This window comes from Pelophylax lessonae, assembly GCF_965119305.1.
Source record: "Pelophylax lessonae genome assembly, chromosome: 3".
Lineage (NCBI taxonomy): Eukaryota > Metazoa > Chordata > Amphibia > Anura > Ranidae > Pelophylax > Pelophylax lessonae.
In genome coordinates, this window is record NC_138770.1 from 26,526,946 (window position 1) to 26,543,941 (window position 16,996).

General features: G+C 46.6%; 2 protein-coding genes across 2 annotated transcripts in view; one reads left to right on the top strand and one right to left on the bottom strand.

Moving 5' to 3' along the window:
• LOC309550260 (uncharacterized protein) overlaps positions 1 to 16,996 on the bottom strand; it is a gene marked incomplete at both ends in the record, with an annotated part of 1,652,360 nt that overhangs the window by 471,628 nt on the left and 1,163,736 nt on the right. The gene's annotated exons all lie outside the window — the stretch shown is intronic.
• Positions 1 to 16,996, top strand: part of LOC309550697 (NACHT, LRR and PYD domains-containing protein 3-like) — a 220,724-nt gene that overhangs the window by 70,978 nt on the left and 132,750 nt on the right. Inside the window, exon 2 of the mRNA XM_082251031.1 lies at positions 9,083 to 9,142. Within this exon, the coding sequence (XP_082107157.1) occupies positions 9,121 to 9,142 (22 nt within the window). The 5' untranslated portion in view covers positions 9,083 to 9,120. The remainder of the gene's footprint in view (positions 1 to 9,082; positions 9,143 to 16,996) is intronic.

Consider the following 16,996-nt stretch of genomic DNA (forward strand, 5'->3'; position numbering starts at 1 on the left):
GGATTACTCAACAATACCATAGCACATGCTCATAGCCAACAAAAGAGGTACTACGACCTCCGTAGGAAACCCTCTCCCCAATATGCCATTGGGGATCTTGTTTGGCTTTCTACAAAAAAATCTAAGATTAAAGATCCCTAGTAAGAAACTTGGGCCTTTATTTCTGGGACCATTCCCAATAAAGAAGCTTATTGGAAAAGCGGCTGTACAACTCACATTACCAACAGACCTCAAGATACATCCCATCTTCCATGTGTCCCTACTGAAGCCCCATGTTCCTAACCAAGGAATAAGGCCTACCATCTCACCTCCACCTCCTGTACAAGTAGAAGGTGGAGAAGAATTTGAGATAAAAGAAATTTTGGATTCCAGTTTCAATAGAAGAAGACTTCAGTATCTTGTACGATGGAAGAACTATGGGCCCCAAGATGACACCTGGCTGGATACCTCAGATATACATGCCCCAAGACTGATTCGCAATTTCCACTCGAAATATCCAGAAAAACCAGTTCTAGAGGCCTTCCGGAGCCGGCCTTAAGGGGGGGGTACTGTAATGTTCTGGTACCGCTGGTACCCTTGTTCCATATATTTCTCCTTTTCTAATTGCGTCTCATCCTGTTACACAAGAGACGCATATACCTTTAAGACCGGATGACATCATTGCCGAGCGCCGCTATGAGCGGCTATTTCAATCGCCGGTTTTCTCTCACTCATTGGTCATTCAAACCACATGTTCACCGCACCTTCTCCTGTGAAGTCAGAGCTGCTGGCATTTCCCTTTGCTGAATTGAAGCCGGAACCTCGCTGCTGATCCGTACCTCGCTACGGGATCACCTCTCACCATTGGACTCTACCTTTACTAACCTATCTATGTGATAAGTACCCCACAGGGGATTCCTTACTAACTGCACTCCTACTGTCATACTGCAACTACCAAGACTATCTATATCTATCTGCCTCCTATCATCTGCATAAGACTGTTAGCTCTTGGGACTACCTACACTATCCTTGCACTAGGTTACTCTGTCTGAAGTATACTCCATCTGTGTCCTCTTACCATCTGCATTATACTTGACATCAGAACCTATCTGCCTACTATCACCATCTGCAACTCTCCTTACTATTCCTAAGTGCCCACCATACAACTGCCTGTCTCTCATCTATACTCCTCATATATTCTATCCCTCCATCTATACATCTGATAGAGTATATGTATATTGTATAACAGGCTGTGCACTATGATGAGATCCTGAGAGTTGGATATGTTGTTCAACACAATCTCTATATGGATACTGAGTGTAATAATTCTGCAGCTGTAAATCCATCCACAAACAAAAACGCATGAACGTTACACAGGCCATAGTGGAGTTTCAGCTGCAGCACGCACGCGTGAGTCGCTCTGCGGAACTGCACCACTTCACCACCAATAACTGGGCCTCCATGCGAGACCTATGTGCCTTGTTGCGCTGTTTTGAGTACTCCACCAACATGGCCAGTGGCGATGACGCCGTTCTCAGCTTAACTATCCCACTTCTATGCCTCCTTGAAAAAACAATTCGGGCGATGATGGAAGAGGATGTGGCACAGGATGAGGAGGAGGAGGAGGATGAAAAGGTAACATTTCCAAGGCTTTCAGGGCAGTCATTCGCAAGGGGCTCCGAGGGTGGGTTCCTGCACACACAAACGCCAGGGACACAATTGTCCAGCAGGGGCACAGTTCTGGAGGATGAGGAGGAGGAGGAGCTGGAGGAGGAGATGGAACCATGTTCACAGCAGGGTGGCACCCAGGCCAGCTCATGGCCATCACTGGTGCGTGGCTGGGGGGATACAGAGGACACGGACGATACACCTCCCACAGAGGACAGCCTTTCGTTGCCTCTGGGCAGCCTGGCACACATGAGCGATTACATGCTGCAGTGTCTCCACAACGACCGCCGAGTTGCCCACATTCTAACTTGTGCTGATTACTGGGTGGCCACGCTGCTGGATCCCCGTTACAAGGACAACGTACCGTCCTTAATTCACTCACTGGAGCGCGATCGCAAGATGCGCGAGTACAAGCGCACGCTGGTAGACGCCATGCTGCTGGCATTCCCATCTGACAGCGGGGCCACAGTGGAAGCACAAGGCAGAGGAGGAGGAGGAGGTCGCCAACGCAACCAGGGCACCGCCAGCACCTCAGAAGGCAGGGTTAGCATGGCCGAAATGTGGAAAAGCTTTGTCAGCACGCCACAACAAACAGCAGCACCAGCAGCTCAGATGGAACGTCTTAGCAGGAGGCAGCATTTTACCAACATGGTGGAGCAGTATGTGTGCACACGCCTACATGTAGTGAATGACGGGTCTGCCCCCTTCAACTTCTGGGTCTCCAAATTGGGCACATGGCCTGAGCTTGCCCTTTACGCCTTGGAGGTGCTGGCGTGCCCTGCAGCCAGTGTATTATCTGAACGGGTATTTAGCACGGCTGGGGGCGTTATAACAGACAAGCGCAGCCGCCTGTCCAGAGACAATGTGGACAAGCTCACGTTCATTAAAATGAACCAGGCATGGATCCCACGGGACTTTTCCGTACCTTATGCAGAATAGCAATGGATACCGACCTTACCCACCCATTGTTCCATTTTTGCTCTTTCTCACTCTTTTGGGGTGTACCCTCATTTAAAATTTGTGAAAAGAAGCAGTGTTGGCTACCTCGTCCTCCTCCTCAGGGCCAGATTAACGTAGGGGCTATTGGAGCTGCAGCTCCAGGCCCCTACCTTTTATATAGGCCCCGGGTTGGCCATATTCACTGTTACCGCTCTTCTGTCACTTGTAAACACAGAAGTCTGGCTTCTATGCTCGCTTCCCCAGGCAGCACCCTCAGAACCTCCCCACACAGCGCGAAGGCCGGACAAGGAGGGACAGTTGCCGATGCATGGATGTGTTTATAGGCTTCAGAGACAGCATCCCATGTTGAATTAGGCATGCATGGCTGCACCCTTCCTCCTCTGGGTGCATGCCAAGGCACGGCCCTTAAGGCCCTTCAAAATCCTCAGCACCAAGCCCATGATGCTCTTAATCCGGCCCTGGTCCTCCTCCACCGCCGCTTCCACCTACACCGCCCATAGGTGTGCGCAGCCTATTGCATTAAGGTGTGCACCCCAAAGTTGAAATACACATGCATGTGTTTGCCTACAGGTACATGGCCCCGATACATTACTCTCCCTGCTGGCAAAGAGAAATAGAGCAGAGCAGGTCCGAGGGAGATCTTTCCCATCTCCTCACTGGCAATGCTATGTGCCCTAGGTGATTAGGGTGTGCCCAGGCACACCCGGCACACCCTGTGCGCACGCCTATGTCACCGCCACATCCACCACCACCTCAACCTCCCTCCTACTCCATATGGGCCTCGTCCTTCAGAGATGAAGAAGAACATTGTTTTATTTTTCTGTTTTTTTTTGTTGTTTTAAGTTATTTCCCTATCCACATTTGTTTGCAGAGCACTTGCCATGCTCTTAATTACGTTTTGCTGCCATTTGCAGCACTCTAGCCCTTTCCTTTGGTGTTTTAGAGCCATTTTAGTGCCTGAAAGTTCGGGTCCCCATTGACTTCAATGGGGTTCGGTGTCCGGGAAAAGTTCGGTAAAAGTCCGGGACACGGACCCGGACTTTTTTTTAAAGTTCGGCCGAACCCGTCGAACACGGACATCTAGGTGTCCGCTCAACCCTAACTGTATATAGTGTGTCTCTGAAGAGTTTCTATTAATCAACTGGGCATCCCATTAAAACCCTTACCCCATCCAAGTTTTAATTCCCTCAATAAACAAAAATAAAACAAAGCTGCAAGGACTGATTTCTTGTCTCAAGAATGTGTGGAAAATGACAGTGCCTGGCCGTGCAGGGTGGGAGATAACCATATTCACCAGCGGCTCCAATGGGGATAGCGCTACATGGTGGAGGATCCAACATTTTCACAAAAATGCTAAGTTCCTGGTCTGGATGATACTTGTTCTGTTCTCACTACACGTATGCCCCAGGCGTGTGCAGCTCAACATACAGCTAAACCTTTAATCCTATAATAACCAGTCCTTTTGTAACTATTTTTTGTTTATTCCAGAGATAGAATAGTGGTCACATGACAGGTTACAAGTCAGAATGGATATGCAAATAGGATTATGTATATGGTGAAACTGTAAATAAACAGCTAAGCATACAATCAGTGTACAAACATAAACAGTATATGCATTGAGTATATAACCAACAGTTCATAGGCATACCAGCGATGCTTCAAAGGGGGGTTCAGGAATCTTCCCACAGCAACCTCAGATGCTGTCTGGCTGTGTCACAAGGTGATCTAAAATGGAGATTCTCTCAGAGAGGGGTGGAACTAATATCCAGCAATAGAGTACAGGAAGTACCATGTCACAGTGGCATCTTGTGGACAAGAATGGTATTACAAGTTCCAATAGAATTAATTATTTCCTTATGCAGGAGGCATGACAATACTCATGCTATATACCGTGTGTGGGCTCCTTATTTCAGGATGACCATATTGTGGGGCTCAGGCTGGGAATGTCTACAAAAACAGGAAATTCTATTACCCCAATACTAAATTTTGCCAATCCTTCACATTGATATATAGCATTAAGAAAATTGAGAAGATCTTATCTGAAGGGAAATGTCCTTTCACATATACTATATGTGACACATTTATTGTATTGGATGAAGTGTCTGCTTTTTTCAGATATGCGACAGATAAGAAATTCGTCTTTATAAGGTTTATGTGTGGCCCCAGCCAGGCTGTACTTCTCCTACAATCCCAACCCAACATCTGGAATTGTGGAATGTTTGTCATATGATTTATACCAGCAATAAACATGACCTGTCTTGGTGTTCATTCTGAAGGATGAGATAATTGAGGTTAATACCTATTTTATTTTGTAGACATTTTTCTGGTTGTATCACCACCACATACTGGGGCAGAGTTTCTCTGGCCAAATCAGGGCCACAGGGCTGTTCTGGTAAGGAATGTAAAGGGGACAAAGAAGTGATTTGGGAAGTTCATAATTCAGATATTAACCACTTTACCACCGGAGGATTTTGCTGTCTTACGTCCAGGCCACTTTTTGCGATTCGGCACTGTGCGACTTTAACTGACAATTGCGCAGTCATGCAACGACGTACCCAAACAAAATTTACGTCCTTTTTTCCCCACAAACAGAGATTTCTTTTGGTGGTATTTGATCACCTCTGCGCTATTTATTTTTTGCGATATTAATAAACAAATGCGAAAATTTTGAAAAAAATAACAATATTTTTCTACTTTGACAGTTAAAAAATATCTAATATATTCAATTTTTTGTCATATATTTAGGCCAAAATGTATTTAGCTACATGTCTTTGACAAAAAAATTCTCAATGAGCGTATTTTTATCCACTTTAAGACCGGTAGATTTTACCCCCTTCCTGACCAGGCCATATTTTGTGATTCGGCACTGCATTATTTTAATGGACAATTGCGTGGTCGTGCAATGCTGTACCCAAATTAAAATTACGTCCTTTTTTCCCTCACAAATAGAGCTTTCTTTTGGTGGTATTTGATCACCTGTGTGATTTTTACTTTTTGCGCTATAAACAAAAAAAGAGCGACAATTTTGAAAAAACAACAATATTTTTCACATTTTTTTATATGAAATTCCCCAAAAAAAAATTTAAAAATCAAAATTTTTTAACATTTTAGGCCAATTTGTTTTCTGCTACATATTTTTGGTAAAAAAAATCGCAATAAGCAAATTTTGATTGGTTTGCGCAAAAGTTATTGCGTTTACTAACTAAGGGAAAGATTTCTGTCGTTTTTGGTGTTTTTTTTTTTAACGAGTATATGGCGGCGATCTGCAATTTTTTTTGCGGGACTGCGACATTGCGGCGGACAGATCGGACCCTTGACTGACATTTTTGACACTTTTGGGGGTACCAGTGACATTACTACAGTAATCAGTGCTATACATATGCACTGTTACTGTAAAAATGACTGGCAGGGAAGGGGTTAATTTTATTGCAGAGGGAGGGGTTAATGTATGCCTGCTGCTTACTGACGTGTGTGGGGGGAGGGGAGCTATGCTGAACCCTGCAATCTGTCACTGTCTGTCACTTAGGAGATTTCCACACTCGATCCCCGACGATCGGGGAAGAGCAGCAGCGATCACCGCTGCTCCTCCCCTGGCCCGACTCCCGCAGTAACTGAATACAGCGGGAGCGAGCCTCCGGCGGCGCGTGTGTGCAGTGCCATCTTAAGAGCCTTATAGGCCCCTGGGCAATGCAGTGCACTGGGGCCCCCTGTGGAGCAGCGATAGCCGGTCGGCCAATGGGAGGGGTGCCTGGAGGAAGAGGGCGACTGTAATGTGTATATAGACTATATACACATTACAGTGAACACTATATACTACAAGAGAGTACAACTACTACCTGGAGGATATACCTTACTATATACAGTACATATTACAGGGACCAATATATACTACAAGAGAGTACAACTACCTGGAGTATATACCTTACTATATACATATTACAGGGAACACTATATACTACAAGAGAGTACAACTACCTGGAGTATATACCTTACTATATACATATTACAGGGAATCCTAAATACTACAAGAGTCTCTTGTAGTATATAGTGTTCCATGTAATATGTATATAGTAAGGTATATCCTCCAGGTAGTTGTCTCTTGTAGTATATATTGGTCCCTGTAATATGTATATAGTAAGGTATATATCCTCTCCAGGTAGAAGTTGTACTCTCTTGTAGTATATAGTGTTCACTGTAATATGTATATAGACTATATACACATTACAGGGAACACTATATACTACAAGAGAGTACAACTACCTGGAATATATACCTTACTATATACATATTACAGGGACCAATATATACTGCAAGAGAGTACAACTACCTGGAGTATATACCTTACTATATACATATTACAGGGAACACTATATACTACAAGAGCCTCTTGTAGTATATAGTGTTCCATGTAATATGTATTGTGACAGGAAGTCAGGGAAATCTGTGAATGTAGTCACAGACAGGAGCTACACTTCCACCAGGGTTAGACAAATCACCAATTACTATAGGATGTCGGCTGCAGAGGTAGCCAGAACAGTCTAAGAAAGTGGAAAGGCCTTCAGCTGTTCAGAATGAGGAAATGAAGGTCTCTATAATTGTCCAAAGGAAGTCTAATGGATTGCTGCCTCCTGTCGCCGTGTGGGCTGGGAGAGGAAGGCAGACAAACGTGTGCCTCCCGACGCCGTGTGGGCATGGGAGAAGGACTGCTGCCTCCAGAAGCTGTCTCCTGAAGCCATGTGGGCTGGGAGAAGGAGGACAGTCAGACATGTGCCTCCCGACAGGATGTGTGGGCCTGGGAGAAGACCCCCCGGAGTGATGTGTGCCCGGGAGGGTAACCAAGTGTGAAGACATCTCAAAGGTGAGAAGACAAACTATTTGTGTGAAAGAAATAAAGGACTGTGTTTCCCTGTGAAGGTATTATAAATGGACTATTGAGTGTCCGCTGTAGGACAAGGAAGTCTGCCCAACAATAGGTTGGAGACAGACTCTTAGGCAGGTTCCAGCTGTGAGAAGGTAGCCGCCCACAGAGGCAAGGATTTATTTTCTGTTTTATTTTATTTTGGATGTTTTTGCTGCATACAGTCTGGTGAAGAAAACACCATTAATAAACCAAACTGTTGTTTGCACGCACTTGTCGGCTATCTCTCTGTGAAAACGCACCCCCAAAGGGGTCATCTACGCCTACCACCGAGCTAATCCCTTACAGTATATAGTTAGTAAGGTATATAATATACTCCAGGTAGTTGTCTCTTGTCTTGTAGTATATATTGGTCCCTGTAATATGTATATAGTAAGGTATATATCCTCTCCAGGTAGTAGTTGTACTCTCTTGTAGTATATAGTGTTCCCTGTAATATGTATATAGACTATATACACATTACAGGGAACACTATACTACAAGAGAGTACAACTACTTACCTGGAGGATAATATATACCTTACTATATACATATTACAGGGACCAATATATAGTAGGTAGTATATCCTCCAGCCAGGACAGGTAGTAGTTGTCTGACTCTGTCACTGTCACATTGATTAGATCCCATCATACTACATTGCCATCATCATCACATGACATCATGCCATGAGATTTGAGAATGAGAGAGAGTTAAAAAAACTGGCAGGCTGTGGCAGCCTTACCTTACCTTACACGGCTGCACTGCACATGGCATGGGAGGAGGTGGGTGGAGGCGGAGGCGGAGCCAGTCTTCTTCTAGGGTCGACAGCGTCTCGAGACGGACGGAGCCGGAGGAGAGGAGTGAGGAGGAGAGCCGACGAGGAGGAGCCAGGAGGTTCCTCCTCCGAGTCCTCCGCTGCGGCGGCGGCGCTGTGCATTCTGGGTCTGCTCTGCTGCTCACGTCACTGGTTGCTAGATGCCAATCGGGCTGGCCTTAGCAACCAGTGTGTGCAGTGCAGACTCGAGCCACCCACGGCCGCCGCCGGACTCAAGGGGAGGAAGCAATAAGGGGGGGGGGGCCCGGGCGGACCGGCGGACCCCGGACAATGGAACGGGGGGCCCTAGACCACCAGGGAGTGGGACAACATGCCACCAATCCATCGATCCATGTGGGGCCCCTTGGCAAGTGGGGCCCCCGGGCAACCCCCGGGTATGCCCAGTGGAAAAGACGGCCCTGCGCGTGCGCCGCCGAGAGAGGGGAATGTCTGGTGACGTAGGTCTACGTCGCCAGACGATAACGAGCCACTGTGCCGCAGTACAGTCAACATGACCGGTCGGCAAGTGGTAAATGTTGGTTTTGACTTGTAGCACAAATCTATGACTCACATATATCTGTAGATGTACTTTGTAGATGAAGAGTGATCTGTATGATGCCAGCTAGAGAGGGATCCTGGGGGGGTCATCTACAGTTTATGTCAGATATTCATCTAGCTGTGATAATAATGCGGAGGTCTGGATTTAATTAACATGTTACAATTTAATCCATTTAGCTAAAATAGTTGTTTCCTTTTAATTCCAGGTCCGTATCTGATTGGTGGGTCTCATGCCATAAAAAAAATGGCGTCCAATGTTCCTGAAGGTGAGAACTACCATACCAGACAAGGTGTTTGATTAGAATTTATGCTAATTCAGAAAAAGAAGGGAAACATATAATGTAGAACAGAAGGGTGACAGATACCTATGCCATTCAGGCACCAGTCAGTCCAGTCTTGGAGCCAGTAGACATTCTCAGAAGTAAAGATTTGTATTCACATAAGAAAATGACTGAGTTTTGGGAATGTATATTAAAGTTTAACTCACACATTTTTAGTTTGGATAGAATGGAGGAAATTTCAAATCCCAGTGACTGGAACACCTAGGTGGTAAGGAGTGACAGCTGATGGACTCCATCAAAAACTGGAGACAGTCAATTCGAAACCTATTAAAGCAAACGTCAGAAAACCGGTTTATAAAATGTTCCTATCAAGCATGGGAGAGGCCAGAAAAGGGGGGCAATCTTAGTTTAGGGGAGAGGTTCTAGAACAAATGTGTCAAATACAAGGCATGCAAGCCAAATCCGACCCTCTCATTACATTGTAGTGTCTCCTTACATTGGTGGTGAGTGTGGTGTCTCCTTACATTGGTGGTCAGTGTATTGTCTCCTTACATTGGTTATCGGTGTGGTGTCTCCTTACATTGGTGATCAGTGTAGTGTCTCCTTACATTGGTGGTCAGTGTGGTGTCTCCTTACATTGGTGGTCAGTGTGGTGTCTCCTTACATTGATGGTCAGTGTGGTGTCTCCTTACATTGGTGGTCAGTGTGGTGTCTCCTTACATTGGTGGTCAGTGTGGTGTCTCCTTACATTGATGGTCAGTGTGGTGTCTCCTTACATTGATGGTCAGTGTGGTGTCTCCTTACATTGATGGTCAGTGTGGTGTCTCCTTACATTGGTGGTCAGTGTGGTGTCTCCTTACATTGGTGATCAGTGTGGTGTCTCCTTACATTGGTGGTCAGTGTAGAGTCTCCTTACATTGGTGACCAGTGTGGTGTCTCCTTACATTGGTGATCAGTGTGGTGTCTCCTTACATTGGTGGTCAGTGTGGTGTCTCCTTACATTGGTGGTCAGTGTGGTGTCTCCTTACATTGGTGGTCAGTGTAGTGTCTCCTTACATTGGTGATCAGTGTGGTGTCTCCTTACATTGGTTATCAGTGTGCTGTCTCCTTACATTGGTGATCAGTGTGGTGTCTCCTTACATTGGTGATCAGTGTAGTGTCTCCTTACATTGGTGGTCAGTGTAGTGTCTCCTTACATTGGTGATCAGTGTAGTGTCTCCCTACATTGGTGGTCAGTGTAGTGTCTTCTTACATTGGCGGTCAGTGTAGTGTCTCCTTACATTGATGGTGTTATACCTGAAGGGTTTCACATGTACTGTCACTTTAAGGCTGGCTCCACCCAGGAGTGATGACAAGGGTCAAGGGGCAGAGTGGCCATCTTGGAGACACATGTAGAGATGTATTGATATGCAGAGCTGTCCTGTAATGCCTGTTGTAGTGTACAGAGTGTCCTGAATAAACAACCGTTGTTCCAGACCAGAGTCCTGTGTCTCTCACAACACGGAGAATATAACAGTGGCGACGAGGATGGGATTTACAAGGTTACTATCCATGTGAGAAAGGAAAGGAAGAAAAAAAAACTCTGGATTGTCAGCTGAATACAAACACCCACAGAGCCCAGCAGGAAAATGTCATTGATCGGGACATTAAGTGAATTTGATGGAGAACAGACATCGTGGAGCTCCTGGATTGAAAGATTAGAACAATATTTCTGTGCAAATGCCATCCCAGACGACAGGCAAGTAGCCGTATTTCTGACAGTGGTTGGTGCTAGGACATATGACACTCTTAGGGATCTCCTTTTCCCTGAAAAACCAGCAACTAAGACTTTGGCAGAGCTCCTGACACTGTTAGGAAATCACTTCCAGCCTAAACCATTAGAGATTGCAGAAAGATTCCGGTTCTATCAGCGGCAGCAGCAGCCAGGTGAAGATATTAAGGCTTATGTGCTCGCCCTTCGCAGACTAGCCTCAACCTGTTCATTTGGGGAGTATTTACCGACTGCACTGAGGGATAAGTTTGTCATGGGACTAAATAGTGAGTCTAGCCAAAAGAGACTGTTAACAGAGAAAGATCTTACCCTTACAAAGGCAATTGAGATAGCTTCAGTGATGGAAATGGCTGTGAAAGATACAGAGGCATTGAACCCCCAGAGCAGATTGAACCCCCAGGTTAAAGAGGAAGTTTTCAGAACAGCAGTCAAGCAACCTGCAGCTAACGGTAAATATAGACTCTCACCAAGCCGGGAGTCAGCTTGCTACCGTTGTGGGAATACAGACCATGATCACAAAGTCTGCCGGTTTAAGGATCAGCTCTGTCATAATTGTGGTAAGGCAGGCCATCTGAAACAAGTCTGCCGTAGTAAGAAGGTGCGAAATAAACAACCTCTGAACACCAGGACAAAGGCATATATGGTGGGAAGATATACATCGTCATCTGAATCAGAGGATGAGGAAGTGCTCCACAGATTGGACATACATCATATGCATTCAGCACCCTCAGCAATGACTGTAGAGGTAACCGTGGAAGGGAAGAAACTCAAGATGGATGTAGACACAGGAGCAGCAGTTTCAGTTATCACCCAGAAACAATGGAGAAAACTTCTGATCCGAACAACTGTCCGTCCAACACCAATTAAACTGCAGACATACTCAAAGCAGATACTCCACCCACTGGGGTACGTGAAAGTACAGGTATCCTACAAGGGTCAGACAAAGAGAATGCCATTGTATATCCTAGAACATGGGGGACCCCCTCTCTTTGGGAGAGACTGGATTGCTCACTTTGGCATGCCAGACATCGCCATTAACCCCTGCAACACTGTGACCATCACATCAAGAGATAACGAGGGATGGGTGGAATCCCTGAAACAGCGATTCCCGCAAGTCTTTGATCACCATTTGGGAAAAATAAAGCATGACTGTGTGAGACTCAGGCTGAAACCCAATGCCCAGCCTAGGTTCTTCAAAGCTCGGACGGTACCTTTCGCACTCCGAGCAGGTGTGGAAGCTGAACTAAGCCGGCTGGAGGAACAAGGTGTCATCTCAAAGGTAGAGCACAGCGAGTGGGCATCACCAGTTGTACCAGTAAAGAAAGCGAATGGGGACTTACGCATTTGTGGCGATTTCCGCATGGCACTAAATTCTCAACTGGAGATAGACCAGTATCCCCTACCCAGAGTAGATGACATTTTTGCCTCTCTTGCAGGAGGTCAAAAGTTCACCAAGCTTGATCTCAGGCAAGCTTATTTACAGTTTGAGGTCCACCCTTCGTCCCGCAAGTTTCTAACCATCAACACTCACAAGGGACTGTATGAGTACAATCGGATGGTGTTTGGCGTAGCCTCCGCCCCAGCCATTTGGCAACGCAAAATGGATGAGATTTTGGCAGACATTCCTTTCACACAGTGCCTGTTAGATGACATGCTCCTCACGGGCCTGACGGACCAGGAACACAAGTGTAACGTGGAGCTTGTGTTGGCCAGACTCCAAGAGCAGGGTCTAAAAGTGAACTTGGCGAAATGCCAATTCATGGTACCTAAATTGGAGTTTTGTGGCCACCTTGTGGATGCTGAGGGTATACACACCACGGAAGCCAAAGTTGATGCTTTAGTAAAAGCTCCAGCCCCAACCAACGTCCAACAGCTGCGATCATACCTGGGCTTGCTGAACTATTACCACAAATTCCTGCCGGATCTAGCACACACTTTGTTTCCGTTGAACAAGCTTTTGGAGAAACACTCCAGATGGAACTGGTCGGCTGCATGCCAACGTGCTTTTGAAGTTTCTAAGCGAAAGCTGTTGGCGTCACGCATGCTCGTGCACTATGACCTCCAAAGGCCTCTCACCTTGGCTTGTGATGCCTCACCCTATGGTCTAGGGGCTGTACTGTCTCATGTTTTACCAGATGGGTCAGAGAAACCTGTGGCATTCGCCTCCAGGTCCTTGACAAAAGCAGAAAGCAATTACTCTCACATTGACAAAGAGGCTCTGGCGCTCATATGGGCAATTAAGAAGTTTCATCTTTACCTGTATGGTAGGGAATTCACCATACTGACTGATCATAAACCACTCCTTCAGATCTTTAGCCCTGACAAAGGCATCTCCCAGACGACTGCGGCCCGTCTTCAACGCTATGCCCTATTCTTGGGAGCATATAGCTACAAAATCCAGTATCGCAGCCATGATGCCAATGCTAATGCGGACGCCATGTCCCGGCTGACAAGGACATTAACAGACTCTTCTCCACCTGTCAAGAGTTGTCGTTACACCAGCCTGTCCTTTCTGTCTTCCGGGGAAGTAGCAGCCCATACAGCCAAGGATACCTTCCTTCAGACAATACTCTCCTGGGTACGGTACGGTTGGCCTGCAACTGTCACACAGGATTATGAACCTTACTTCCGTAGGCGTCTGGAATTAACTGTGGCTGGCAACTGTGTTTTATGGGGAGACCGAGTGATCGTTCCACAGACCCTCCGGAGACACATTCTGGACTTGCTACATACTGGTCATCCCGGGGGCACACGTATGAAACAAAAGGCCCGAGGCTATGTGTGGTGGCCGAACCTAGACTCCGATATCACGACATATGTGAATGCGTGTGCTGGATGTGCACAAACTGCAAGAGACCCTCCTCGAGGGTGCGTCCAGCCCTGGACTTGGCCCACGGTCCCCTGGTTTCGCCTACACTTGGACTTTGCAGGCCTGATCAGAGGACACACCTTTTTGATCATTATTGATGCCCATTCAAAGTGGCCTGAGGTCATTCCTGTTACCCAGCCAACGACTAAGGCGACGATTTCCATACTGTTACATCTCGCTGCTACGTTTGGATACCCCAGAGAAATTGTCACAGACAACGGTGCACAATTCACAAGCCAGGAGTTTCAGAGTTTCCTGACTGCCCACAACATCAAACACAAGTTGACCGCACCTTACCACCCAGCTACAAATGGTCAAGCAGAAAGGTTTGTACAGACCTTCAAACGCTATTTCAAAGCTACTGTGGCTACAAGTAAACAACAGTCCCTGTCACCCCAGCAGCTGGACTCCTTCCTTTCTGCTTACAGAACCACACCACATGCAACTACTGGGAAAACTCCAGCTGAACTTCTTTTGGGTCGGCAGCCATGGACTGTTTTGGATATGCTCCGCCCTCAAACGGTCCAGGAACATGTACGGCAGTCCCAAGACAAGAGGGTCGAACACGACGAGATTCCCCGGTTTACAGCCCAGCAAAAGGTATGGGCCCGATCTTATGGCGCTTCCAACACTCGTTGGCTTCCTGCTATAGTCGCAGAAATTTTGGGACCCAAAATGTATCGGGTCTGCCTGGAAGATGGTTCCATTTGCAGAAGGCATGCGGACCAATTGCGTCCTCGTTCTCAGCTGCCCGAATCCCTGACATCGGCTGCACCTCCAGTGTCTCAAGGATCTGCTCCTACCGGATCAGGAGGCATTGAGACTGATGCTTGGGGAGACTCTGAACTTTTGAACTCAGCTCCAACAGAGCCCTCCAGCCCTGGTCCAGAGGTCTGTTCACCCTCTGAGATAGGGGATCCCCTCTTGGCCCCGCCGGTGTCCATTCCGGCCAGCCCTGCTTCCTCCGGCCCCGAGGCCCTGGGTGTCCGTCCTCAACGACACTGTCGCCCTCCTGACCGGTTTCAAATGCAAGAGCGGTTACGAGACTTTCGACGGGCCCACCGAAAGTGATCTGCTGCCATGTTCTCACATCCAGGAGCGGAAGAAGCCATGTAAATCTCCTGAGTTTGAGGACTGTATTGGACAATTATTAGTTACTGTTTTATGCCTGTTCTCGTTTTGTTGTGTTTTTTTTTTTTTTTGTTGTTTTTTTTTAGGGATGGATGGAAGGTGTTATACCTGAAGGGTTTCACATGTACTGTCACTTTAAGGCTGGCTCCACCCAGGAGTGATGACAAGGGTCAAGGGGCAGAGTGGCCATCTTGGAGACACATGTAGAGATGTATTGATATGCAGAGCTGTCCTGTAATGCCTGTTGTAGTGTACAGAGTGTCCTGAATAAACAACCGTTGTTCCAGACCAGAGTCCTGTGTCTCTCACAACACGGAGAATATAACAGATGGTCAGTGTAGTTTTCCTTACATTGGTGGTCAGTGTAGTGTCTCCTTACATTAAAGGTCAGTGTGGTGTCTCCTTACATTGGTTATCAGTGTGGTGTCTCCTTACATTGGTGGTCAGTGTGGTGTCTCCTTACATTGATGGTCAGTGTGGTGTCTCCTTACATTGGTGATCAGTGTAGTGTCTCCTTACATTGGTGGTCAGTGTAGTGTCTCCTTACATTGGTTATCAGTGTGGTGTCTCCTTACATTGGTGGTCAGTGTAGTGTCTTCTTACATTGGCGGTCAGTGTAGTGTCTCCTTACATTGATGGTCAGTGTAGTGTCCCTTACATTGGTGGTCAGTGTAGTGTCTCCTTACATTAAAGGTCAGTGTGGTGTCTCCTTACATTGGTTATCAGTGTGGTGTCTCCTTACATTGATGGTCAGTGTGGTGTCTCCTTACATTGATGGTCAGTGTGGTTCTCCTTACATTGGTGGTCAGTGTGGTGTCTCCTTACATTGGTGATCAGTGTGGTGTCTCCTTACATTGGTGGTCAGTGTAGAGTCTCCTTACATTGGTGACCAGTGTGGTGTCTCCTTACATTGGTGATCAGTGTGGTGTCTCCTTACATTGGTGGTCAGTGTGGTGTCTCCTTACATTGGTGATCAGTGTGGTGTCTCCTTACATTGGTGGTCAGTGTGGTGTCTCCTTACATTGGTGATCAGTGTGGTGTCTCCTTACATTGGTGGTCAGTGTGGTGTCTCCTTACATTGGTGGTCAGTGTGGTGTCTCCTTACATTGGTGGTCAGTGTAGTGTCTCCTTACATTGGTGATCAGTGTTGTGTCTCCTTACATTGGTTATCAGTGTGCTGTCTCCTTACATTGGTGATCAGTGTGGTGTCTCCTTACATTGGTGATCCGTGTAGTGTCTCCTTACATTGGTGATCAGTGTAGTGTCTCCTTACATTGGTGGTCAGTGTAGTGTCTCCTTACATTGGTGATCAGTGTAGTGTCTCCCTACATTGGTGGTCAGTGTAGTGTCTTCTTACATTGGCGGTCAGTGTAGTGTCTCCTTACATTGATGGTCAGTGTAGTTTTCCTTATATTGGTGGTCAGTGTAGTGTCTCCTTACATTAAAGGTCAGTGTGGTGTCTCCTTACATTGGTTATCAGTGTGGTGTCTCCTTACATTGATGGTCAGTGTGGTGTCTCCTTACATTGGTGGTCAGTGTAGTGTCTCCTTACATTAAAGGTCAGTGTAGTGTCTCCTTACATTGATGGTCAGTGTAGTGTCTCCTTACATTGATGGTCAGTGTAGTGTCTCCTTACATTGATGGTCAGTGTAGTGTCCCTTACATTGATGGTCAGTGTAGTGTCCCTTACATTGGTGGTCAGTGTAGTGTCTCCTTACATTAAAGGTCAGTGTGGTGTCTCCTTACATTGGTTATCAGTGTGGTGTCTCCTTACATTGATGGTCAGTGTGGTGTCTCCTTACATTGATGGTCAGTGTGGTGTCTCCTTACATTGGTGGTCAGTGTGGTGTCTCCTTACATTGGTGATCAGTGTGGTGTCTCCTTACATTGGTGGTCAGTGTAGAGTCTCCTTACATTGGTGACCAATGTGGTGTCTCCTTACATTGGTGATCAGTGTGGTGTCTCCTTACATTGGTGGTCAGTGTGGTGTCTCCTTACATTGGTGGTCAGTGTGGTGTCTCCTTACATTGGTGGTCAGTGTGGTGTCTCCTTACATTGGTGGTCAGTG